The sequence below is a fragment of the Erpetoichthys calabaricus genome, chromosome 13 (assembly GCF_900747795.2).
Source record: "Erpetoichthys calabaricus chromosome 13, fErpCal1.3, whole genome shotgun sequence".
NCBI lineage: Eukaryota > Metazoa > Chordata > Cladistia > Polypteriformes > Polypteridae > Erpetoichthys > Erpetoichthys calabaricus.
Window position 1 is genome coordinate 131,711,734 of NC_041406.2, and position 19,161 is coordinate 131,730,894.

General features: G+C 38.8%; 2 protein-coding genes across 3 annotated transcripts in view; both read left to right on the forward strand.

The window, feature by feature from the left end:
* rad54b (RAD54 homolog B) overlaps window positions 1–19,161 on the forward strand; it is a 230,504-nt gene that overhangs the window by 96,429 nt on the left and 114,914 nt on the right. The gene's annotated exons all lie outside the window — the stretch shown is intronic.
* On the forward strand, window positions 12,056–17,129 carry LOC114663849 (fibrinogen silencer-binding protein). The gene is made up of 2 exons (XM_028817768.2): window positions 12,056–13,398; window positions 15,702–17,129. The coding sequence occupies exons 1-2, from the start codon at window positions 12,998–13,000 to the stop codon at window positions 16,231–16,233; spliced, it is 933 nt and encodes a 310-aa protein (XP_028673601.2). The 5' UTR covers window positions 12,056–12,997; the 3' UTR covers window positions 16,234–17,129.

Here is a 19,161-nt window from a genome sequence, read left to right on the forward strand (position 1 = left end):
AATGGAAGGACACGATACTGCCAGTGCCCACTAGGGGTGCTAAACGCGGTTTTACCCTTTGCGGAGTCCGTTAAAGGAACCTGCCAGTACCCTTTGGTCATGTCAAGTGTGGTCAAGTATTCTGCCTGTCCAAGCCTCTCAAGGAGGTCGTCCACTCGAGGCATGGGATAAGCATCAAATAGTGAGACCTGATTAAGTCGACGGAAGTCATTGCAAAACCTCCAACTTCCGTCGGGCTTAGGAACCAAGACAATTGGGCTGGACCAGGGACTATGACTCTCCTCTATGACTCCTAGATCCAGCATGCGCTTGATTTCCAGTTCCACTTCTGCTTTCTTTGCCTCGGGAAGACGGTACGGGCGTTCTCGGACTATGACCCCGGGTTCAGTCACTATGTCATGGGCAACCAGAGAAGTCCTTCCGGGGATTTCGTCAACCACCTCCGGGACGGACGAGATAACTATCTCTAGCTCCCGCCTCTGTCGGTTATTTAAATTAGACCCGAAGTTAAGGGTATTACTTTGAGCAAAAAGGGAGCGGTGCTGGCCGGAGGTGGGATCAGGGTCCCGTTCCTTCCACGGTTTCAGCAGGTTCACGTGATATATCCGCTCTCTCGGTCGACGATTGGGTTGTTTCACCAAATAGTCGACGAGCCCCTTTCGCTCTTTAACTTCGTATGGCCCTTGCCAGTGGGCAAGTAGCTTAGAGTGGGAGGTGGGAACCAATACCATGACTCGATCCCCCGGCTGGAACTCCCGGAGTGTCGTGCCACGGTCGTAGTAGTGGGCCTGTGCTGATTGCGCCTCTTGCATGTGACTTTTTAATATGGGTCGAATCTTCGCAAATCTATCGCGTAACTGTGCGATATATTCCAAAATATTAATTGTGGGAAGGGCCTCTCCTTCCCAACCTTCCTTTAGAATGTCCAATATGCCCCGGGGTTGTCGCCCATATAACAATTCAAAGGGTGAGAACCCCGTTGAGGCTTGCGGGACTTCCCGGTAGGCAAAGAGTACGAGGGGGAGGAGCTGATCCCAATTCCTCCCATCCCCGCTGACCACCTTACGAAGCATCTGTTTGAGAGTCTGATTAAATCTCTCTACTAAACCATCGGTTTGAGGATGATACACCGCGGTTCTCAAGTGCTTTATTTTGAGTAGCTTGGCCGTTTCCTTGAACGTCTCCGAGGTAAACGGCGTCCCTTGGTCCGTAAGGACTTCTTTAGGGATTCCAACTCGCGCAAAGACCTCCATCAGTGCCCGTGCGATTGCTTTAGAATTAGCTGAGCACAATGGGACAGCTTCTGGATATCGGGTTGCATAATCCACGAGGACTAATATATATTTATGTCCTCGGGCCGAGGGTTCCAGGGGTCCCACTATGTCGACCCCTATCCTTTCAAAGGGAACATCAATTAAGGGGAGGGGAACGAGAGGAGCACGGTCCCTCCTAGGAATTTGCCGCAGCTGACATTCCGGGCACGAAACACAGAAGCGGCGAACCTCCTTGTTAATTCCCGGCCAATAAAAACGGAGCTTAATACGCTCTAAAGTTTTTTCGGTGCCCAAGTGGCCTCCTAGGAGATGGGCGTGCGCTAACTCACAAACTTGCCACCGGAAAGTTCGTGGAATTAGCAGCAACTTCTGCACTCCCCCCTCGTGTTCACTGACCCGATATAATAAGTCATTTTCTAACACAAAGTGGGGTCCTTGTGGCATGGGCTGATTGGTGCGTTGGCCGTTGGCGAGGACTACTACATTCTTCGCAAACTTAAGGGAATCATCATTCCACTGCTCCCTTCTAAATGAGGCCGGTGTTTGTCTGAATTGAAAGCTCAGATCTGAGAGAGGGTCTGGGCTGACCTCAAGGGGCGGAGAGTCGTCCCGCTCTGGTGAGGTGCGGACTGATGACGTATTCGCCCGCGACGGGCCGGGAAGCTCTCCGTCCTCCTCGGGGTTTCCCATATCTCTCTCCACCGGCTGCGTACACGGTGTGGAGACAACCTGAGACGGTGTATTCCCATCGGTTACTAGGCCTAATTTTGAATAAGGCGAGATCAGTACTGCACCGCTTTTAATGTCAGACCAGTCCCGCCCGAGAATCACCGCACACGGTGGATTTGGATGTACAGCCACAACGAGTTTTCGTAGTATTCCTCCGTGGCAGATGAAACACCGGGCGGAGTCATAGGCGTGGACATCTCCGTGTACACAGGTAATTCTGGTCTTTGTTTTTAACCACTGTCGCGGTAGTACATATCGGCAATCAACAACAGAAATGTTGCTGCCGGAATCAAATAAGGCTTCTACCTTGTGGCCATTTACTATGACCTCACCTTTATGAGCCAAAGCCAGGGGGTTTGAAAGCGCACACAACCCATCCCTCTCTCTCCACTTACATTCCGCCTCGCCTCCGAGCGAGGACCGCGCCCGCGGGATCGGGGACTCCGATGCAAACTCCGGTGTATGTCGAGAGGGCAGTGTAAGAGGGACGTAATCTCTACGGCTTCTACTTAAGGACCGTTCAGCCCTCTCAAATTGCGAGGCTGCCCTAGATGTTTCTATGAGCTCAATGAGCTCGTTTATATTTGCAAATTCTCCCCAGACCGGCTGGGCGAAATGCTCTGGCAGGCTATTTATGAACAAAAAACAGGTTATTTTTTTCACTACCTGGAAGGTGGTACATTCAGCGGGCCTTAACCAGCCGGCCACCTCTTCCCATAGAAGGTCTAGCTGTTCTTGGGTAGACCGTTCAGGGTTAAACCTCCAGTTTTTAATTTTCTTCACCTGCTGGTCTGGGGAATGTCCACCTTCCTCTGGGACCTTAGCCCCGGTGGAACGGACAGCTCTCTCCTCCGAGAGAGCATAATAAGTCCCCATCGTATCCCCCATAGAGACCAGCCCACGTCTGTGTGTCCCAACGACACTCTCCCTATTCAATTGAGGTGACCCAGAAATAGACAAAGGGAGCGGAGTCTGCACCGGTTCTTTCCGAAACCCGAGACGCACTCCCCACCCGAAAGCTCGGCCCAGGTACTCTCCCACCTGGACATGATTCAGGTCCGGTCCCGTTCTCTTCAGGGATTCCTCCATCCTGCCTACTACGCCACTGTCAGAAGAACGACCAAAAGACATCGAGAAGGTTTGGGGCAGCCACCCATTTAATCCATTACAGCTGCAAAAGCGATCAAAATTGGCATACATGTTCACACCACTGAGTCCAAAACAGAACTGACTTCTAGGTAGCAAGATGGCAGCTTTAAAGGCCAGTAGCGGAAGTGATGTCATCCCGACCGGAACCAGAAGTGACATCAGTGGCTGCCCCAGAGCCGGGTGGGATTTCCCTAGAATGGTCTGCAAAAGATCGAGAGGGAAGATTAGTGCACTCCGCCCCCCCCTGGTCTGGCATGGAACTACCTGTATTTAAGCCCTTTAGCTGTCTCCTAAACACACGTGTGTGACAAAGTATATATTGAAATAGTCTCAGAACGTCTCTTAAATACTGTACTATATATTCATCTGAACAACATGCTTTTTTCATATCCCTACTCATTATTGTTCATTTTTTTTATTTTTTGCTCACAGTATGTCTACAAAGTTTGACCTGCTTATGTTTAGTGAACAGTTCCTTAAAAGAAGCAGATGAAAGCTGCAGCATAGAAGCAAGTGTTACACTAAAAAACATTTCTTCAAAAAAATGGTATTCTCTGAGCGCATAGACTAATATAACAAGAAAAAGCAGAACAGGATGTTATGAAGATCACTGTGTCCCATGGAATCAGTACATCTTTTAAATTAGGGCAGGCATGTTATGGTGTGATTCCTAATTCTCTTTGTGCTTGTGTACTTTTGCTGACCGTTTCCTTTTAATTTAATGCACACTATGTGCCAAATGCAGTTATGTTGGCAAAGTGAACATACAGCCGCCTTTTGCTTGAACAGTCTGCATTTTGTGTTTACAAGTGCATTATGCATTATTTTTGTTTTAGTGGGGTGGTCTTTCTTTGGAAGTTGATGCTAATAAGGGCCTAATTACACCTACTGTAAGTATTTTCCTAGTGTTTTAGTGTTAGGCCAAACTGCTTGAAAATTTATTTGCCATTATTGTCAGACATGAAAGCCTTTTAGCAGCAAGCAGTGTAGAAAACACATGCATGCAGCAGTTTTCATGCATTGTCAGCCAAACGCTTGTTTCTTTGAAATTTATGATAACGTTCATAAAATCAGAATCAAAATTCACTTTATTGGCCAGGTATACTAATATACAGTCATATGAAAAAGTTTGGGAACCCCTCTTAATTCATTGGATATTTGGCAAGTTTGGGAACCCCTCTTAATTCATTGGATTTTTGTTTATCATTGACTTAGGTTTCAAAGTAGCAACTTCCTTTTAATATATGACATGCCTTATGGAAACAGTAGTATTTCAGCAGTGACATTAAGTTTATTGGATTAACAGAAAATATGCAATATGCATCATAACAAAATTAGACAGGTGCAAAAATTTGGGCAACCCAACAGAGGTATTACATCAATACTTAGTTTAGCCTCCTTTTGCAAATATAACTGTCTTTAGACGCCTCCTATAGCCTTTGATGAGTGTCTGGATTCTGGATGGAGGTATTTTTGACCATTCTTCCACACAAAATCTCTCCAATTCAGTTAAAATTGATGGCTGCCAAGCATGAACAGCCAGCTTCAAATCATCCCATAGATTTTCGATGATATTCAAGTCAGGGGATTATGATGGCTATTCCAGAACACTGTACTTCTCCCTCTGCATGAATGCCTTTGTAGATTTCGAACTGTGTTTTGGGTCATTGTCTTGTTGGAATATCCAACCCCTGTGTAACTTCAACTTTGTGACTGATGCTTGAACATTATCCTGAAGTATTTGTTGATATTGTGTTGAATTCATCCGACCCTCGACTTTAACAAGGGCCCCAGTCCCTGAACTAGCCACACAGCCCCACCACATGATAGAACCTCCACCAAATTTGACAGTAGGTGTTCTTCTTCCGCCATGCAAAGTGCTTTTTGTTATGACCAAATAACTCAATTTTTATCTCATCAGTCCAAAGCACTTTGTTCCAAAATGAACCTGGCTTGTCTAAATGAGCATTTGCATACAACAAGCGACTCTGTTTGTGGCGTGAGTGCAGAAATGCTTCTTTCTCATCACCCTGCCATATAGATGTTCTTTGTGCAAATTGCACTGAATTGTAGAACGATGTACAGATACACCATCTTCAGCAAGATGTTCTTGCAGGGCTTTGGAGGTGATCTCTGGGTTGTCTGTAACCATTCTCACAATCCTGTGCATATGCCGCTCCTGTATTTTTCTTGGCCTGCCAGACCTGGATTTAACAGCAACTGTGCCTGTGGCCTTCCATTTCCTGATTACATTCCTTACAGTTGAAACTGACAGTTTAAACCTCTGAGATAGCTTTTTGTAGCCTTCCCCTAAATGATGATACTGAACAATCTTTGTTTTCAGATCTTTTGAGAGTTGCTTTGAGGATCCCATTCTGTCACTCTTCAAAGGAGAGTCAAAGGGAAGCACAACTTGCAATTGACCACCTTAAAAACCTTTTCTCATGATTGGACACACCTGTCTATGAAGTTCAAGGCTTAACGAGCTAATCCAACCAATTTAGTGTTGCAAGTTATCAGTATTGAGCAGTTACATGCATTCAAATCAGCAAAATTACAAGGGTACCCACATTTTTGCACAGCCAGTTTTTCACATTTGATTTAATTTCATACAACTAAATACTGCTTCACTAAAAATCTTTGTTCGGGAAAACACCCCAGTACTCTGATGTTCCTAGGAAATGAAAGACATACCACTGTTATCTTTTTTGTTGAAAGTAAATTATTATGCAGGCTGAGAGGGGTTCCCAAACTTTTTCATGTGACTGTATTCTAGGAATTTGTCTTGATAGTATTGGTGCAACATACAAGGATAACACAGAATAACAAAAGATAAATGTAAAAAGATAAAATATAAAATGATAAAATATGATGCAGCATACATCAGCAATACAAAACGATAAAGAGGTAGTAGGATTAAAATGTCCGGGACGTCTGGTATGCAAGGTATAGATACTAAGTAGAAGCTTACATCAGATTAGTCAGAATAACTGCACATGGAAAAAATCATTTAAGTGACATGTTGTTTTAGCTTTCACTGCACAAAGATGTTTGCTGGAGGGAAGTCATTTGAACAGGAGATGCTCTGGTTGAGTCAGATCTGCAATGATCTTTGTGTCCCTCTTCCTTACCCTGGACCCCTATAGGACTTCAGTGTGTGGCAAGTTACAGGCTTTGATGATGCATTGCAAATTGGCCTTATCCTGAACAGAGGCAACACCAAACCAGACAGTTAATAGATGACGACAGAATGGACTTGATGATGGGTGTGCAGAAATGGACTAATATTGCTTGAGAGAGAGATTGGATTTCGTCAGCTGATGCAAAACAAACATTCTCTGATGGGCTTTCTTAATAATGCATGTGATGTTATTGTCCCACTTAAGGTTTTATGACAGCATGGTGCCCAGAAACTTAAATAATTTTGTGATCCCAATGCCTGGGCCATTTTTAGCAAGTCAAATGTGAGCAAGTAACTGTTTCCTAAAATCTATGATCACCTCCTGAGTTTTTGAATGTTAAGGTCCAAATTACTATGGCTGTATCAAAACATCAGATTGTCCACCTCTTGTCTGTATATGGACTCTTCATTGTTTGAAATGAGGCCTCTTAGTGTTGTGTCCTCTGCAAATTTAAGAAGTTTGACAGATGAATTGTTAGAGGTACAATCATTTGTATAAAATGAGAAGAGTAGTGGGGCAAGGACACATCCCTGTGGTGCACCAGTACTATGGGTTAATGGGTCAGATGTGTGCGACCAACCACACATACTGTTTTCTATCTGTAAGAAAGTATGCGATCCAATGGCATATTGAACTAGGCAGTTTGAATTGGGTGAGTTTCCTATCTAGGAGCTCCTTGATGATTATATTGAAAGCAGAGCTAAAGTCCACAAACAAGATCATCACATATGCCCCTGGCTTATCAAGGTATTGGTAAATAAAGCTCAGATCTAAAGTCACTGCATCATTCACAAATTGGTTGGCTTTGTATGCAAACTGAAATGGGTTCAGCAACTCTTTTATAGCATTCTTGAGGTAATTCAGAATTAAGGTGTTCAAAGGTCTTCTTTACCACAGAGGTTAAACCTATTGGTCTACAGTCATTTAGGCCTGTAACCTTTGTTTGTTTTTGCTACTTGAATGATGGTGTAGGTCTTGAAATTGGCAGTAGCAATACACAGATACAGAGATTGTTTAAAAATGTCTGAAAATATTGTAGACCTCTGGTCTGCACAGTGCCTGAGTATAGAAGGGGAAATAAGGTCCGGGCCTGTGGCTTTTTTTTTTTTTTTTTTTTTTTTAATATTTTGCTTTTTGAATAAGCTGCAGACATCTTTTGTGGTGATGACAGGAGGGGGAAGTCAAGAAGAAGAGGAGTGCAGAGTAGTAACAGTAAGGCCATCAGGTAGATTTCGGTCCCATTGCCCTTCAAAGCGACTGTAAAACTGATTTAACTTACTAGCCAAACTGGGATCAACAGAACTGTTTGATGTTCTTCACTATTGCCAGATCTGAAAGCACACTCTTTCTCCTGGGATAGTTGTCTGAGCTTTGGGGTGATCCAAGGCTTATCATTGCTAAACTTCACAAATGTTTTTGTTGGAATGCAAACATCTTCAAAAAATTAATATATAAAGTTACAACATTAGTGTATTTGTGTATGTTGGAGGTGGCAATTTTGAAGGCACTCCAGACTGTATAGGCAAAGCAGTCCTGAAAGCTCCTCTGTTGCCTTGCTGGTCCCCTTTCTAACCATTTTTTACTGACTTCATAGTTTTCAGCTTTTGTTTGTAAGCAGGAATAAGGTGAAATATAAGGAGTGAAGCAGCTCCTTGAATCAAGAAAAAAGCAAGCAAGTGCTTCAGTTTTCTAGTGACAGCTATTAAGGTCAAGTGGGCACGTACCCTGCAATCAAGAGACAAGAGTTCAACAAAAGTTATAGATCTATACTGTATTTAGTTTCAGGTTAACGTTTAGTACAGATGTTTTAACATATAGGCAGTATGGTAGCACAGAGCTGAAATTTGTTCCTTGCAGCACCAACTGTATGGGTTTGCATGTTCTGCACATGTATTTCTAGATTGATTGGTATTAGTGAGTGTGCATAACTGTGTACTCATGCCTGTTGTAACACTAAACATTGTCAGCAATACTTTTCAATTTAAAAATATGTTTAGTCCTTTGCGAAGTAAATAATACTGACCACTGTACCAGCAGGACACACTATTTCAAAATAAGTTCAGTAGTACTAGGGTGCTGTACCGTGTTAGCCATTATGAATGTAGAGAAAAGCCAAGCAAAATGACACCTTTTATTGGCTAACTAGTTAGCCAATAAAAGGTGTCATTTTGCTTGGCTTTTCTCTACAAAATAAGTTCAGCAAATAACTAAATTAAAACTAAACAGATACTTTGATAATTTTATATTGCTAGATTGCAAACGGCACACTCTTCTGCTCACCTGAGCAATTTTGCCCTGCATAAGAATGCCATATTGTCCACCATGGCTGCTTCTTGCTTTACATCCTGTGTTGCTACAATAATCACTGGCTCCCAGTAACCCTAAACTGGTCAGATTAAATTTATCCCTCAACATATGCAAGATTAAATGTATATGAATACAACAAATGTTAAATTCTTTTGAGTTGATCACTGTTGTGTATGATAAACTCTTCCTCATTAGCTGTTAACTAGATGACCGGTTAACATGCTTGCATAATGTATTAACAGCAGCAAGCAATTTGTTTTTGGTGAAATAAAGCAATGATCCAATTACTACTTACACGCTTAGCGACCCCCATGTGTAATTGTGGAATTTTACAGGATGTTGCCCGAGTTCTTCACGGAGAGTGCAGAAGTGTCCTTTCAAGTCCCTTTGCCGCAGTACAGGGTGAACCCAGTATGTGCAGTCATGACACTGACAACACCTGCTCTTCAGAATTGTGATAGCCAGGATTAAATGTACTGGTCATAGAAGACAATCTTGAAACACAACAATCGCCTCACAAAAGGACAAAACCTCACATTCAACAATACTGAAATGATGTAAATCGGATTTTCCTTGCAAAATGTTTCCTTGAAATCACTGGAAAAATGGTAGAAAGACTCATTAAAATCGCCTGAAAGTGCCCAAAAACACTTGCAGAAATCCATTAAAAAGCTTGAAAAATGCTAAACACCGGACATTGACAATGCTGAAATGTGAATGGGGAGAAACTGTTCTGTTTTTTATCTTCAACTAGTTTGGTGTACATGTGAAATATTTGCAATAAATGAAATTCCTTAAAAATAACTTATCAGCCGAGAAATATGTAAATATAATGTAAGCCTTGTAAAACAAAAATAATAATAAATTACCTTTTTGACACCCAAATGTAAAAAGACATTTAAAATGACAAACCTTTAAAAGAAATGTTCTCATCCACTGAACTACCTATTATGGTGGGGCATCACATAAAATTTTTTAAATTATGGGGAGGTGGGGGGTTAGTTTGTCATGAAAAAGTCTGAAAAGCACCCATTTAGACTACAGTAATGTTTACAAGAGATTGTACTTGCACTACTTGGATTTTACTGCATTTGCTTTGTCACTGACTTTTGAATGTGTGACCATCTCAAAGGCTTTTGAACAAATGCACTCTCTCAAGAAAAATGTTATCTTTATATATAATTTATCTCTTAAATTTAACTTCAGTTTTGTATGTGCCCCCACCTATGGTATTGAAAATAGTATCAAATATTAATTTCAAAGTTAGAAATTTAATTATCATGCCCACCCTATCATAGAAAAATTGAATAAGTTACTAAGTAGTGTGATACATATTAGTAAATTGAGGTTCTTCAAAAAATCTTGATGTCACTTTTGAGAAATTGGAGGAATAGGCCTGATTTGGCTGTGGATTGAATAGCCTGTTCTCATGAAAATTGTTCCCATATGTTCAAATTCTGTAAAAGAATATGTTACTCGTGGTGAAAATGTAATAGAAGGTAATTTGGTATGTATGTACCATAATCCATCCATCCATTTTCCAACCCGCTGAATCCGAACACAGGGTCACGGGGGTCTGCTGGAGCCAATCCCAGCCAACACAGGGCACAAGGCAGGAACCAATCCTGGGCAGGATGCCAACCCACCGCAGGACACACACAAACACACCGACACACCAAGGCCAATTTAGAATCGCCAATCCACCTAACCTGCATGTCTTTGGACTGTGGGAGGAAACCGGAGTGCCCGGAGGAAACCCACGCAGACACGGGGAGAACATGCAAACTCCACGCAGGGAGGACCCGAGAAGCGAACCCAGGTCTCCTAACTGCGAGGCAGCAGCGCTACCACTGCGCCACCGTGCCGCCCATGTACCATAATGTGTATGTAATTTACTACAACAGAACAGATTAAAAGGTTGTGCTTAATAAGCCTTTTAACCATGTCATTTTATGTAATTTATCTTGCGTATCAATCCTTTCACATATCAACAGCACTAAATATTTAAGACTATCAAGATTTTTTTTTAATGGTTCATGTTATAGTTATTACTAAGTTTTTTAATAAATTTGTTAATATTTCATCAATCTTTTTGGTCTCTTATCCAAGCTGTTTGCAACTTGTTACTTTTTCCATTTAAGACCTTTCCTGTAGTAGAGGCTCTTTATGGTCTGCTGTGTTTCACATCATTGTACAGAAAATATGTATGAAATTTTTGAAGGGATAAATTGAAGCATGAGATCACTTACTCATTCGTAAAAGAACATAGCAGTCCAAAGTAAATCAGTGCACAGTAGGACTAAATTGTCAGCTTTTTTTACTTAGTAAACTGTTTCTGATTAAGGCAGCAAGATTTGTGATGTGTGGCAAAGGAGTGTTAAACAGCTGGACAGCATCCTTAAAATATGCAATGCTTTTCCCTGCTTAATACATGCCAAATGTTCTGTAATCCTTAAACATTACATTGTTAATAAAACATATTTATATATATAGAAACAGAATAGAGAAAGAAAACATATAATATAATGTGTATATTTTTTTCTGTTTTTTACAGTGTCATGCAAAGTGTTTAGACCCAATAAAACTTTTTATATCTTGCTGAATTTGAGATATATTTGGCAAACTACTACATTTTCTTTAAAATGTATATTTAGAACATTTGTGCACAATGAAGATTAGATAATGATGTATATTATTTGCAGCATTTAAAAACCTTTGAATTTTTGCTCTAAAGATATGTCACCATGTAAAGAGTACAAGTGCAGAGTGTTCATTAATTTTGGATTCGCACGCATCAATAGCATACAGGCGTAAAACGTTACGTTAAAGACAGACGTAAAGTAACAAAATAAAATATATAGTTTAGATAGCTGGAAAGTTAGACATTGCAGTATATTTTCTGAAGCAGTGAAGATTTTTAAAAATATCGTTAATGTAAGGAAATCCAAAGGATGGATTCTAATTAGTTGCGAATGGTACATTAATGACTAAACCGAGATTTACAGTTATTCTAAAGCACATACAAATTGTTTTACATTTGAAATGTTAGAACATGCAGTATAACTTGTCCCGCATGCAAAACAATATATTAATAAGTCTTTTAGTTTAATTGACGCACACACTTTTAATTAGTCTTAAATCGCGTCAGACTTGAAATGGAAGGACTGTGGCAGCCATTATGTTTTATAAAAATCGGAGAATGTCAGCTCCACGCATAATTTAAAAAACAAAAACTCGTCAAGTATTCTAATACTCTTAAAATGCTATAACTGAATACATTTTTGCCAAACTTTTTGGTTCATATAAATGCAGCTGGAGCTTTCCCCACCCCGTACTACACAGCGCTGTAAGATTGGTCTTTAAGACAATTAAAATAACATTGCCGCAAACGACCAAAATAAACAGATGGTCCAAGAAAGTAATTCGTAGTTTTGGCAACAAAATATCCAACCGCTACTCGTGGTCTTATGAATGAAAATCTACAGGGTGTGCCGGAGATTGCAAAGATATGCAAGGACAAAAAAAGTAAAAGAGGAGAGGATGAGGCAGGTGTAGATTTAGCTCTGCACTGAACACCGAGTTTTGGGTGAAACTTAATCGGCTCCCGTGAAGCGCTGCGCACGAGATTGACATGCAAAGTAGAACGTGAGCAGCCGCACGGACAGCGCAGGCGAGATTAAGGCTTCGGCTGAGATCAGTGTGTGCACACGGAAATACTCGATCTGCCTCGCTATTTAAATAAATGCAAATCCCGTCCCCCCTTTTTTAAGTGTGTGGTAATGCGCAAATTCAGACACTCTTTCACCCCTTTTAATACCACTTGTGTTCCTACGTCATTATTCTTTAATTTTGTCGCCTCCCCCGCGTTCTTACTATAAGGAAGCTTTCGCCGTCGTCTCCAGTGCAACACGAAGCACGTTCCTTCTAGTTTAAATGTGTAGATGTTTACCTCACGCTGAGTATAAATGAAGTTCCCTTTCCCATTGTCAGTGAACTCTTCTCATGTTGCATTTATTAAAAAATACAAAACCATAACAGTGGCTCCCTCTTGTACAAGTTTATAGTCTAGATATTTAAGTAGGTCAGGCTGGGTTTAAGCAGCTTTCCTTGAAACTGCGTCAGTTTAAGCTGAAAGGAATTTCAATAAAACCCTCCCTGGTAGGCGTGGGCCTAAATGAGGCTGGCCTAGTTAAGCCTGATTTTTTTTTGTTCTGTGTTGCATGTGTTTCAGAAGGTAGAAGTAAGGTTGTGTGTGTTTATGTGTTTGTTTTTTCACAGTTAGCAACACAAAGAAAGGGTTTATAAGCAAATAAAATAGCAAAAGAAAACTTGCACATAAAAACAGCATGAGCAAGGATGGCTGCTGTGTTTATGCCAACAAACATGGTGGGAAAAGCCAGATCCTCCAATTTCACTTTGTCTGAGAAGCTAGATTTGTTGAAACTGGTGAAACCTCATATCAGGATTCTGGAGGAGCACACCAACAAGCATGCAGTAATTGTGGACAAAAACAAGTGCTGGGACAGCATTGCAGAGCAGTATAATGCTCTGGGGGGTGATCGGCCACCTCGTACTGCACAAGGCCTGCGCACACTCTACAAAAGGCTAAAGGAAAGTGCCAAGCAGGAGATGGTGCAGCGAAAGCATGCCCAGCCAGAATACAGGGGTAGTATATCTGAACCCACCAAGAGAGTAATGGAGATGATCCCACACCTATTCAGACCCCTGCAAGACAAGGATCACAATGTATTACAAAGGTAAGAGTTAAATGTCTATGTGCAATACATAACTGCTTTCTGTTTCTTCAGTATATTTTCAAACATTATTATGTTTGACATGTATTGCTTTCAAGTCTGTAAACAATTATTTTGTTGTAGTTAATTTCAACATAGTTTACCCAGTGTTAAACATTTCTAAGCATCTTTGTCAAAGTTCATAGAGAGTGGTGGGGCTTTATTTATTTATTTTCTGAATAGATGACAGAATGACTCAAGATCAGCATGGCTCAGTACTAACCTATACATGTAGTCTTAAAGCTGCATAACAAGACTTGAGATGAGCATAATGCTATCATAACAAGACTTGAGATGAGCATAATGCTATGCTTGTTCTTAAAATTGTTACTATATATTAGATTATTTATTTATTTATTTGTTCATAATAATTTAGCACTAAATAAGTATTTAACTTCAGTACTGAATGTAGTTTAATTTTGGGAAAATGTTTATTCATTTGTTCAGTATAATTTAGCACTGTTGCAAGTATTTAAATTCTGAGTTGAACTGCAGTTTAATTTTAGCAAAAACTTTCAGTTGATAATCTCAAAGGCACTGATATATTTAGGTACTATTTCAATATATTAGTCTCCCTTAATCCCATCTAAAAATAAATACTCTTCTCAGTTGACCTCTTTTGAGAAACCATTATTCTGTATATGACTGCTTATTGAAGTTGATCTGTTCCTCATAGAAAGCAGCCTTTAATACCCTGAATTGTCTTCAGACTTAAAGTGGCCACCAAAACAATACTGTTCTTCTGGCTACCCAGCATCAAAAATTCACAGCAATCTAATAAATTAATTTGTCATGGTGCCTTTAGCTCCCCTATATACAAACAGCCCCCTTACGCCCAAGCCAGCAGCTGCATATGCTAATTTCAGGGGTAGGAGAAACTATGAAAAAAGAAGTACTCCACTAATTTTAAAAGTTGGGTATACTTCTTTAACTTGTTATTCTTTATGCCAACTTCATATCTATAGTAACTGTAGAAACCTAAACTTTGCATGTTGTCATTTTACTATATAAGGTTAAAAATCTTACATTATTTCCCTAGTGAAGTAAAAAAGCCACATGTGTCTAAATCTGTTCCGTTATTGTAATATGAGGTTCATATTCACTAGCAATGTATTAATAAAATATCTGCAGTATTTACTGTAGCTAATTTAATGTTATTCAGAAAGAACACAGTTCAGCAGTAACCTCCATTCAGCATGTACAAATTTACCCATATGAGGGGAGTGTATAATTGAAGGTTTTTTGAAAAGATGTATTTAAGATTGGCTGACACTTCATCGTTATGTATATTTATCATTAATGGCAACAATCCACTATAAATCTTAAATATTGTAAAAACAAGGCAAAAGAATACCAAAATATGCCCTCAAATTATATGCTTTTCTAACATTGCTATCAATGTGTTATTTTTGAAACCATATGCATTATTGTGTTTCCTGTACAATATCACATATTTGAAAACCTGAGTTGTTTAATACGAGATGCATAGTGATATACTGAAGGCTTTGCATGGTGCTTCATGTGAGCACTGCTGTGAAAATTTACATTTTTACAAGAGTGTGATATTTTGAATTAACTATGTAATTTAACTGTAACTTATATTTACTTGCATTAGCATATTTAAACAATCCACTTTAATTTTCAAATTTACGCTGTCAATCCATTTTATTAACCCTTATTCTCTACTACAGCAGGGCCTGAATCCTGCCCTGACAATATCATGCAGTAGAAGTAATCAAACATGAAAGCAAGATCAGTCCATCATGTAATTTACTTATGCACTCGCTCACATACTCCTATTGGACCTTTGCAGAAGTTAGTTATCTAATGTGAATCTAATTTGAGACTTTGGAATAAATAGTCATTCATGGAAATAAGGCCCCATAAATACCAGATGAGCATGGAAACCAATGTCTCTCTGTACCGGTGTTTAAATTCAGACTTTTAGTTTCAGTTTTGCATCTTCACCAGGAGATGAATCTACAGTTACAGATGAAAAACCGTATGTTACAGTGGTCTGTTACTACATTACATTGTGCTTAGTTTACTCCCAGAAGAATGCTTGTACTCAGCAATTTGTAGTGAAATTTCTATCACTGATTAGTTTACTTATTTTTTTTGTGATCCCATAGTAATATGCTGTTTACATTCAAACTTTTACCTCAAATTACAGATACTGGAGAAGATCGCAGTGTTTCTGTTGTTTCGTAAAAATTTGTTTTCCCTTTCTTTAGAGTAAACATATATATGTATTTCTTTTTTCCCAGAACAATCTACCAAAATGACTCTGCAGTTGAGCCACCAGGAAATAGCTCTTCCTTACCAGCTGTTTCAGATTTCCAATCTGCCTCAGTCACTGTGAAGTTGGATCAAGAAATAGATGTTAAGCCTCCCCCTGAACTATCCATCCTTTCAACTAGGATTGAGGACAATCATGACGATTATGAGGAAATAGAATCTGTGCAAGGCTTTGAGGGATCCATCTCCCCCTGCCCATCATCCGTGAATATCGCAGTGACTATGTCCCCTTCTCCTATTCCTATGAGAAGAGATATCTACTCTAGACCAGAAAGCCTGAGACATTTGCCAGGCATAGAACAAGAAACACTGCAGCTGTCCAAGGAAGAACATGAACTCATAATGGAAAATCAAAGGAAATTAGGCTTATATATTGAGGAGAAACGAGAAGGACTGAAAAGAAAACAGCAACTGGAAGAGGAATTGCTGAGGGCAAAAATTAAAGTGGAGAAGTTAAAGGCAGCAAGACTCAGACATGGCCTTCCAATACCACATATGTGATTTTTTTTTTTTTTGTCCCTGTCTATACTGGAATATATTATAGCCTCATCTCCGAAACAGTCTTGTAAATGTTGAGCTGAATGCATTTTTATATTGAACCAATCTTTAAAGTAAAGACTAGCATAATAAAAATTTTATGGACTTAATTATTTTATCTGTATTTCTATTTCTCTAATGGAGACATAGGTTCTGGAATATTCAAACTGCACATTCAAAGTCTTAACAATGCTTTAAAAACCAAGTGCCACTTAATTTTTAATGGATCAATAGCTAATATTATATATTTTGTAGTAAAGTAGCAATGCATAAAACACCCAAATTTAGTAACTTAAGGTAAGGTTTTTATACAGCTTTTACAATAATTAATATCATAAGTATTTATGATGTTGCCTTCACGCTAGTTTAAAAATAAAGTCACAGAAGTGTCAAAGCCATGTGAAGTGCTGCTGTCCTAATCTATAATATTTACTCGAAAAAATAACCTCTTTTGATTTTGTGGTTTCAAAAATTCAAGCCAAACTAACAATGGTTTTCGTTATGTTCTGAAATAGATAAGTCTACTCTCTGATCCACATGCAACAGGTTTTACTTTGTCATTTTTGTTCAACAACTTAAATTTTTGTCTTTTATTATTTGGTTCTTACATTATGTATTGTTGTGTAAGTGAAACTCTTCTGTGTCAAATAGTTTTTACAATTATCCAAAAGCACTCCTAATATACCCAATCAAGCAGAATGATGTTTAACAATTGAAATTCATTTTTTTAATTGTTTAATTTCCTTAATGTATTTGTTTATATGTACACTGTACGGTATACATTGTGTGTTTGTAAAATACTGTTACACTTTATTTGTAATTTTTTGTGTATGCATTCTTAGTCTGTCCTCATTAAAAAATAATTGGATTTAATTTTTTAAATTACTTTTTCATTTACCCAGCAATGGTTGTTTTATCAATTTAAATGATGAATGGTAAAACCTTAACTTAGTCAACTGGAGTGTCTGTGCTCTTGTGTGACATTCAGCAATTTACACCATTCATTTAAATTATGCTGATGAGAATCTTGTGCATATTATTAGTAGACATCATGTGAGAATGAGATAGATACATTAAAGTGAATCAAGGTGCAGTGTATGTGATTTTAATCTTTTTTCCCCATTTTATTACATTGCAGACAAAAATAAACTAATAGAAAATAATACTAATACCAAGTAAGGTTAGTTTAAATTAAAGTAATTGAATAGTGCTCTTCATAATTAGTTGTAAAGGTGAACTATGGCAGATGCTGCCTCACTGTGTATTTTTTTTTGGTTTTTTTTCCCCCTTAACTGTATTCACTGCAATAGTTACTTTATTGACATTAGCACATCATATAATTATCAGAAGGTTGAAACCAGAGATATTCAATAAAGTGTGAGACTAGTGTATAAGTATAGCAAGGAATATTTGAAATTTGGGAATACTTGTGATAACTCTGAAATGGATAAGGGTGTATTGAAGCCTTTCGGATGCAGTAACTGGCAAATAAAAGCATTTAATTAAAATTTAAGGAAGAATTTTCAATTAAAATAACGCCATACCTATTTGATGAAGGTGCACTGTCTTTGCTATTTTTCTTGGTTTGTAGAGATGCCAGGTGTTATTCTTCTGTTAAAGGTATATTATATATGGAAGAAAAAAGTAGATCCAACACAGATGAGGCGTAAAGGATGACATTTCCAGACATCCTTATAGCTAGGGGCATGTTGAGAGTGAAAATGGGAAGTGAGTAATGGCTAAGTCTCGGTTGGCAGAAGTGTAAAGGGTCAAGGTGAAACATGACAGAAGATATTTGGATAGGTGGACAAGTAAGTGAGGTATCACACCTGGCAAACAGGCAATCAAGAACTACATAGTTTTAGTGGCTGTAATGTTTAATTTCTATTTTGTCTATTATTTTGTATTCTTCCTGTGTTCTACCTGCCCCTAATGTTGTTTTTTTTATAAAGCTGGTGTTTTCGTTTACCTTTTTCATCCTTATTAATTATTATGAGTGCAAAAGGCTGCTATGAAGATCCCCTGCTATCTCAACATGCTATATATAATTCAGAGTTGTATTCAACACTATTTTTGGTCAAAGCTGTGACATCTGGACAAAATTCTGTACATATTCAGTATTCAGTGGTGTTAAATAATTTGCATTTAATTCATGACTGTATGTAGTCATTTATATTGTGAAGTTTATGCTGTACAGGGTAGTTTATGTATTATATATTTACTATAAATTTATAAAATTTTACCTTCAATGGTCAAACTTTTTTCTGTAAAGCAAAGTACATACATATAGGTGAATGGAATATTTTTTGCAATGTAAATTTTAGTAATTGTTGTAAACTGTATGTAGGATGCAGGATAAATAGAGCTGATGGAAACAGCTGGATGACTGTTTTTTTTTTTTTTTTTTTTTAGGGTTTTTTTGTTTGTGTGTTTTGTGTGTGTTTTTGATTAGCTACTATTAAAGATTAAAGTGTTTGTGGCTCCATATTTGTATTACTTTCAAAAAAGTAATATCAAGAAAGTGACTTTAGAACATGCTTATATAATATAAATCAAGACTTGTATCAATGGGTGGCATAGTTGTAGCACTGATGCCACATGTCCCGGGTCCTACCAGCATGGAGTTTGCATGTTTTACCTATGTTTGTGTGGGTTTCCTCCCACAGCCCAAAGACATGCAAGTTAGGTGGATTGGAGATACTAAATTGACCCTAGTGTGTGGTTGGGGGTGTGTGTGTGTGTGTGTGTGTGTGTGTGTGTGTTTTGGCCTGGTGTCCTGTCCAAGTTTTGCTCCTGTCTTGTGCTTTATGGTTGCTGGGATTGGCTTCAGCACCACCTGCGACAAAGTGGTTTACAAAATGACTGACTTGTATCGATCTTGTTTTCATTCTT